At 38.6% G+C, this 8,417-nt stretch overlaps 1 protein-coding gene across 1 annotated transcript; it reads right to left on the bottom strand.

The window, feature by feature from the left end:
* Positions 1-593: 593 nt before the first annotated feature.
* On the bottom strand, positions 594-2,741 carry myl7 (myosin, light chain 7, regulatory). The gene is made up of 7 exons (XM_084138561.1): positions 2,621-2,741; positions 2,203-2,304; positions 1,873-1,948; positions 1,662-1,766; positions 1,491-1,569; positions 1,352-1,400; positions 594-1,162 (listed from the first exon to the last, which is right to left on the bottom strand). Exons 1-7 carry the CDS (start codon positions 2,621-2,623, stop codon positions 1,058-1,060), a joined length of 519 nt encoding a protein of 172 aa, XP_083994687.1. The 5' UTR covers positions 2,624-2,741; the 3' UTR covers positions 594-1,057.
* Positions 2,742-8,417: the final 5,676 nt, after the last annotated feature.

Genomic DNA, 8,417 nt, shown 5'->3' with positions numbered 1-8,417 from the left:
ATTGTATTATATTGGTAGTAATGCACAGTATAGCAAGCTGTTTTTACAAATTTTCAGTCTTTTGAACATTGAATTTTAGTAGGTATATTCTATTCATTATTCATTAAGTCATTAGTCCTCATGTCATTCCAAACTTTTATGCATTTCTTTCTGAACACTAAAGTCGATATTTTGAAGAACATTCGGGTCAGTCAGCATTGAACTCCATTAAAATAGACATTTTAAAATGTATTTTTTTGTTAAAGAAAGCCATACTGGTTTAGAATGGCATGAGGAAGAAATGAGCAAAATGTTCATTTAATTTTCTGAAAAAGTTGTATTCTCTGGTTCTTTATCCTAATTGATCATATATATATATCTATATATCTATATATCTATATATATATAGATATATATATATATGTAAAATAAAAAAAAGTTCATAATGAATAGTTCAGTATCATGAATAGTTCATAATGCATTATTCCTGGTGCATTTAGTTCTACATGAGTCATACACTAACTCATGATTATCTGTGCATTAGTTAAGCATGAATTAATGCATTTTAGTGCACCCGTATTGTAAAGTGTTACCAGTTTTTTTTTTTTTTTTTAGAAAATGCGCCATTAGTCCAAGAATTCAAGGGCCTCGCAAGTTCCAGTAACTAAATGCAGTTCAACTAACTGTCTGTGGGGGGCAGCAATTACAGACACAATTTACAAGTGAGCAAATATTCCATCCTTTTGGTTTCTAATGTTCAGTTATGTTCAGAAATAGTATGAAATTAATTACGTATCTATTCTGCATATTGATTGAATGTAATTTCATGAAACTGAAATAAATAAGCTGTAGCTTTCATGTCATATCATTTTTTCTCTAAATTAAATACATACAGTAAAATAAAACAAGCAATATATTTGAAGTCATTGCCTTTATTATATCAATCAGAGCTATAAATATCATTTTAAAATTCAAAACAAAGGTTTAAATAATGAAAGCTGATTAGGGTTGACATGAACACAATTGCAGATAGAACTGATATGACAAAGTTCAAATGAAATGGAAGATTTGTCTTTATTCAAGACTCCTCTTTCTCATCCCCATGCGTGATAATGTAACAAAGTGATTTATAGTCAATATTCCCAGCCACGTCAATTGGAGCGACTGCAAAAGCCTGGTCAACCTGAAATAGAATCAAGTAGATTAGACCAACGCCTAAGTGATCCTTCTAAAAGTACACATTCTTATCACAGCACCTCATAACACGGGCTATTAAAATCCTGTTGATTGTGATAGCAGTATAAAGTTGGGAAACATTGTATGTATCTATTGATTTTTTATTCCATAAATATTTTTAAATCCAAATATTAACCTCTTCTGCTGTGAATTTATCAGCTTGGTTCATTAGCAGCCTCTTAAACCTGAAACAAAATGACACCAAATACATCAATTGTCTTTTAAAAAACAGTAAAATACAGTAATGTTGTTGTGTTTTTGTTTTGTACACTTACTCATCCTTATTGACAACTCCTGTAGCATTTGGGTCGAAGAGTTTAAAAGCAGCAAGGATGGTTTCCTCTGGGTCTGTGCCTGTTTGGAGATAGGAATATTACAAAGTTATAATAAATCCTCTTTTAAGACGTATATTTTCTTGAAAGATCTTGAAAGTTCAGCCGTCATACCATTGAGCTTTTCTCCGAAGAGAGTGAGAAAGACAGTGAAGTTGATGGGCCCTTTTCCCTCTGCTAACATTGACTCCAGCTCTTCGTCACTCACATTCAGCTTCCCTGCACAAACAAAGAACTCAATGTTTATCTAAAAAGCTGTTTACTTATATGATGTTTTGTATGTAAGATGACAGCGGATGCACTCTGCAGCGAATGCATTTTATACCCAGTTGTGCATAAGTTTCCTTCAAGTCAGATTTGTTAATAACTCCATCCCGGTTCTGATCTATGCAGCCAAATGCCTAAAGAGAAGCACATAATGTATGTCACGTTTGTACTAGATTATTTGTTATATTGAAGCAATCTAGCATGATATCAACTTCTGCTTGTGCCCTCCTAGCTTTTTATCAAACTATTTATCGTATCACATTCAGTACATGATTGTAGTAAAGTTGGATATACTTACTGCATACATCCAACATATATTGTGATGTTGATGGTTATGCAACCTGTAATGTTTTGTTCAGTTTGGTTTTCATATAATATAAAAACTGACCTCTTTAAACTCCTGTATTTGTGATTGCTCAAACATGGAGAAGACATTAGAAGAGCCCCTTTGAGCAATTTTCCCCCTCTTAGATGCAGCTTTCTTACTAGCCTGTGAAAAATTAAATTAAAATTATAATTGGAAGCACCCGGTAGGCAGCCTATAACATTAAATACACAGCTATAATAAATATTCTGTAGCTCACTGAAATTACTTTTTTGAGACTTATGTCACAGAATAAAAAATGTTCAAGAAAATGTGTATGCTTTTATTGGCTAAATGTTCTCATATTAAATAACAATATTAATAGAAGAGTTAGTTCAAGAGTGTACAGTGCTTCTATGTACACTATAAATCCTTCCTATTTTAAATTCACATTAATTGTCTTTATATTCAAAACCATTAAAAAGAAGCCGTGTCCACTCACCATGTTCACTGTCTGCTTTGCTCTGTGTATGTGCTCCTGGGTTAAGGGTGTTGCTCATAGAGTCTTTATGTATGAGGACTCTTATCACTCGTCTCTCTATAAAGGTCTGCACTGCTTCTGTTAGTCCCCTACATGGGCACCCAGAGCCTCCTAAATACAGGAGCCATGATAACAGCATAAGTACTTAGATTCCAGCAGAGGGGAGAGTAAATACTAGAGATTTTAAGGGTTGAAATTGATGGATGCAATGAAACTGAGTGAATGTGAATGGAAGGAACAAAGGCCTGAGAGAATGTGAGTCTGAGTGGCAGACTGGCAGAACAAATGTTACATATACAAACCAAATTAGGGCAGCCTGTGACCTGGAGAACTACAAATGTTCCATTTCAATATAGTGTCCTTGAGCAAAGCTCTGGGACACACACAGTCCCTGTGACTGAAATATTGAATTGGGTACAGTGTGTTAGGAAAACTGTTTATAGACTATTTGACAGCACTGTGCATGGGGAGTCATTTTTAAAATGTACTCTTTATTCCAGTGTTTATTTTTTATTTTTTATAAAGTCCCATGTTGCTAGAAATGCGAGAATGGTGAATGAATCAGTCTTCGGAGTTGTTGTTTTGTTATGAATGGGTCATATGGGTTAGCATAATGGTTCTCTTGATCATTCAGACAGCTTACTTGTATTGATTTCTTAGGGTCCATTCACACAGAACATGTTTTTGCCTTAAAATACAACAGACACATGGCAGTAGAGTAAAAAAAAAAAAAAAACTATCCCAGCCATTAGCCCACGATATGGGCTTAAGGAATGGGCCCCAAAAGAATTTGTCCATGGGTTCCAATAGCCCATACAGGGCTAATTCAGATATGGCCGCAATGGAACCCATGGACAAATGAACGACCCCTAAATGTGCAGACATATCTACCATTGTTCAGGGAACTTTCGTGGGCCAAATCCAGTAATTTCAATCCCCATGAATTTAGGAATTAAGGTGCGATCACATTTACCATTGTTCAGGCAATTTCTCAGGCGAAATCCAGCCATTTGAGTAGGAATCCATGTGATCGCTGTCATGTCTTAAAGGACACTTTTCGCCATGGATTTAATGACTTTCTTATTTACCTTATGCCTGAGAGCAATTTCCCAGGGACTTTGGCTATATATATTGACTATGCCTTACTGCGGCGACCTGGAAGCAGATATACAGGAGAGGATGAGTGATATGAATAGTCCTTGAGCGGATGACAATGGTAACTGGAAGAGGAGGACTCCAACGATCTCCAGAAGTCTGGGAACACAGACGAGATCTAGGAATATCTCCGCAAGGAAACCTGGCACCGGAAACTGGGTAAGAGAGCACAAACAGGAATGACGAACCGACACCAGACAATGATTACTCCTGCTAGATATAGGCAACTAACAACAGAGTAAACTAGCTGCAGCTGCGGCTGATTAAATGATCAGCTAGTTACTAAGCAACAATTAAGCACAAAACACTCAGACGCCACACCCATAACAACCAAAAGATATACAAAATGAACACCCGGATCAATGAACTGTGACAGTACCCCCTCCCCTAAGAGTGCCTCCTGGCACTCCCAGGAGAGCCTACCTGGCGATTGTAATCATCGATGAGGGAGTGATCCAGTATGTCCCTAGCAGGAACCCAACTTCTCTCCTCTGGACCGTAACCCTCCCAGTCCACCAAGTACTGAAATCCGTGTCCCCTCCTTCTGGAGTCCAGAATACGATTGACCGAATAGGTGGGTTCCCCATCTACGAGTCGCGGCGGTGGGGGAACCGGGGCCGGCGGATTAAGGTGGGAACGAAAAACAGGTTTTAATTTGGAGACATGAAAGGCGGGGTGAATTCTCCTGTATGCCGGAGGAAGTTTGAGGCGGACTGTCACCGGACTAATGATCTTGGTGACAGTGAACGGGCCGATGAATTTGTGAGCTAGCTTATTAGACACGCAACGGAGCGGAATATTTTTGGTAGAAAGCCACATTTTTTGACCCACGACGTATATGTGAGGCTTTGACCGGTGGCGATCGGCCTGAGCCTTTGTGCGCGCCCCCACTTGTAGGAGAGTCTCGCAGGCTCTATGCGGATGACGAATCTCTATCTGGACGAATGCGTGAGCTGAGGGGACCGCGACTTCGGATTCCAGACTGAGAAAAATAGGTGGCTGGTACCCTACGCTACACTCAAAAGGAGATAGGCCCGTAGATGACACTGGTAATGAGTTATGTGTGTACTCAACCCATGAGAGTTTCTGGCTCCAGGAGGAAGAATTCTGAGAAACCAAACATCGCAACACTCTCTCTAAGTCTTGGTTGGCACGCTCGGTTTGGCCGTTGCTCTGAGGATGAGAACCAGAAGAAAGACTGACACTCGCCCCCAATAATCGACAAAATTCTCTCCAAAATTTGGAAATAAATTGGGGACCCCTGTCAGAGACCACATCCATCGGGAGGCCATGTAAACGAAAAAACAAAATCTAACGCGATGTGGGACCAGGGTCTCGAAGGGACAGACAGCGGTTGGAGTAACCCATCCGGTGGGCAATTGGAAGTCTTACCACGAGCACAGACCGAACATGCCAAAACAAAACTCCGAATGTCGCAAGCCATGGAAGGCCACCAGAATCGTTGCTTGACCAAAAGACTGGTGCGATTGACTCCTGGATGACATGCTACATTGGAACAATGACCCCACTGAATCACGTCGGACCGTAACCACTCCGGCACGAATAAACGACTCGGTGGAGCTGTTCCACGATTGGCCGGATTCACCGCATGACAACGATCACGTGTGTTTCGTGTTTATTCTCACACCTTTAGCTTTTTCCACTAAAGCTCACAAATCAGTTTTTTACAACAGTAAACACTTTTGCGATGTTATATTGTGTCATGTTTATCAAAATAAAACCGTCAACTCCACTTATAGTGTACCTATAAAGTACTTACATGTAAGTATAAGGGAACAACATGTAAAGTTTGGGGAATAAAGGGGTAGCAACCAGGAGAAATTTATTTTTTTATATACTGTAAGTATAGATCTAAGGGGTACTTATTCTACTATTATGATACAACAATCACATTTGGGAGCAATTTATAAAGGTTTCCAAGTCAGTGATATTAGATTGTGTGTATGTATTTTTTTTTATTGTACTTACCCTGTAACTACATGGAACAAGAGGGTAACAAGCACCACTTTAATTTACGGCCCGCAATTTCACACTTACCCTGTAACTACATGGAACAAGAGTATATTTCCCAGTATTAAAAAAATGCAGTAGTTTCCTTGAAGCATGTAAGTCCAAACTTAAACATCTGCACTTTTGCTACCAAAAAAAAAAAAAAAAAAAATAGTAGAATAAGTACCCCTTAGTTCTATAATACTTACAGTATAAATATTGTTTTAATTCTCCTGGTTGTTACCCCTTTATTCCCAAAACTTTACATAATTATTGTTCCCTTATACTTACATGCAAGTACTTCATAGGTACACTATAATTACCGAAAGCTAAGCTGTAAATTCGTCTTAATTACGCAGTACTTTCCGGGCTATAAACGTTACCGTTTATTCTTGTTCAAACAGACGCTGTATGAAGAAGTACATAAAGTATTGAATGAAAATGTCTCTGAAACATCTGTGTATTTGGCAAATATTGCATTTATTTCACTTCAGCTGTGGTAAAGTATGCAAACACCACGTGAGCGGTCACCACGGGAGCCAGAAAGTGTCCGACTTCACGTCTCCGTTTGCAGCTCCTCCCCGCCTGCACTCGGCAACTCTCGCCGATCGGTTACATCCAGCCGCAGCCGATGTCGAACTCACCCTTTGTCTTCTTATGTGATAATCTGCTCTGTTTGTCATTGGTTTATTGTCTTGACCATGCTCAGGTGTTTCTTGTTACTCATTAGTCCTTGTCCTGTTTAAGCCCTCATTTTTGCCTTGATACTTTGTCATGTATTTAAGTATGTATACGGCTCTATGTTTCCATGTGCCAGGTCTGTTCGTAGTCAATTTTTGTTCATGGTTTATTATGTTTTTGGATCTTTGGACACTATAAATAAACTGTACTTGGATTCTCAACTACAACTTACCTCAGTGGACTACATTACACATCTGAATTTGGTTTGAGGTGAAAACATTTCCCCACACACAATTCACAACTGCTTCAAGATCGTCACGCATTTGCCTCATTGACCAAAATGATTGATTGATTTGAAAGTGACTTCTGTGTCTGTTGTGTTTCATATATTGCTACACTATTGACAATGGACTTTTTTTTTGGCCGCAAAATTTCACCAAAATTTCACCAATGTGACCACACCTAAAAGATTAATCCATTAAAGCTAGGGTAGGCGATTTCGGACAGGCTAGCAATAGCAAGCTAGCTTTGAAAGCATAAGATCCCACCCTCCCTTCAGAGCGTCTCCAAAGCCACGCCTCCTTCAAAACACATGAACGCTCACAGCAGAGTCTGCAAAGTATCACAAGATGGGAGACGTTGTTAAATTACCTCATGTCTCAAAGCCCATAACATAACAATAATAACGAACATAAACAACTTACAGAGCTCTAGTTGTACCACTTGACTGCTGCAGATTCGAATCATTGCATTCGGTCCGTGACTTCCAGGAAAGATATTTGTACATGTTTTAATATTTAGACCACTGCTATTGTTGATTGCTAAGGGTGTGAAGAGAGTTTCAACAGGTATAACAAAAAGTGCTTATAAAACAAATTGCCTGCCCTACCTTTAACAGTATTGTGGAAAATAAAACTGAAAATACAAAAGAGCACTGAACGAAATAGATACATTTACCAAACAACCAACTGAATAACTGCAAAAAGATGAAGACGGAGTTTATTAAATGAGCAGTTTATAAAAACACAAGACTTTTTTGAAAAGTCAGAGTACAGTCACTCATTGTAAATTACTATTAAGATTGAATCTTTTAGAGTTGGTAGAAGCCCAAGTACCTTTAATGCCAAATTAATGTATATCTACATTAATGCTACACAACAATACTTAGTGCTTGCCTATAGAGTGAAAAATGGGACAGGACCAGCACAGTTGTACCAGGGTACAGGCCTTGTATAAGAGAGAGATTCTCACTTTTACTGTCTGTATTATCTTTATAAGTTGATTTGATAAGAAGTTGCTGCAGTGAACTATAAATCTTTTTGGTCTTGGCTATAAAAGGAGCTCTCAAGGTGGCTTTGCGTCACCAATCAAGCTTGACCAACTATTGAGCTTTAATATCAGATTCCATATCTTTTGTTTTTATTATCTTTGGCAGATATAGTATTGCACCAACAGTAACAAGCATTTCCCTGTAGTTCCATATTACAATATAAAATATCCTATTGTCTGTGAGGGTTAGTGTTAAGCGAACACTAGATAGACTGTCACTCATTTTCACCAAACAACACTCATACTCCTCCAATGTTTTCCTAAGTAATTTTGCCTCATTTAACAATTTCCTTTGGGCACTTAACCCAGGGCAAGCAAAGTATTTTCCATATCAGTGGTGTGTGGTCTTAACAGATATCCAAGGTGACGAGTTTGCCACGGCAACAAGAAGGGCCTGCGGTCTGAATTGGCGTAGAAGGAGACAGGTGTTGGTATTTTTCTGAAAAACAGGAGGAAATAGTCCTTTTGTTGCCTAAGTTACAGGGAGTCGGGAGGGGGAAAATTATGAATGAAACCCCTTTTCCTCAATTGAGAGTTTCAAAGGATCGCAATACTCAGATTTTTTAAGTTAAAAGGCATAATG

The sequence above is a fragment of the Abramis brama genome (genome assembly GCF_963993115.1).
Source record: "Abramis brama genome assembly, chromosome: 16".
Classification (NCBI taxonomy): Eukaryota; Metazoa; Chordata; class Actinopteri; order Cypriniformes; family Leuciscidae; genus Abramis; species Abramis brama.
The sequence above is the reverse complement of the archived record's forward strand: the minus strand, read 5'-3'. Positions and strand labels throughout refer to the sequence as shown.

Bases quoted from the DNA above. Each gene is read 5' to 3' on its own strand.
- myl7 (XM_084138561.1), bottom strand. The intron at 1,949-2,202 runs GTCAGTTTTTAT...GCTTCTCTTTAG, and splicing joins AAATACAGGAGTTTAAAGAG to GCATTTGGCTGCATAGATCA. The intron at 1,163-1,351 runs GTTAATATTTGG...ATTCTATTTCAG, and splicing joins ATAAATTCACAGCAGAAGAG to GTTGACCAGGCTTTTGCAGT.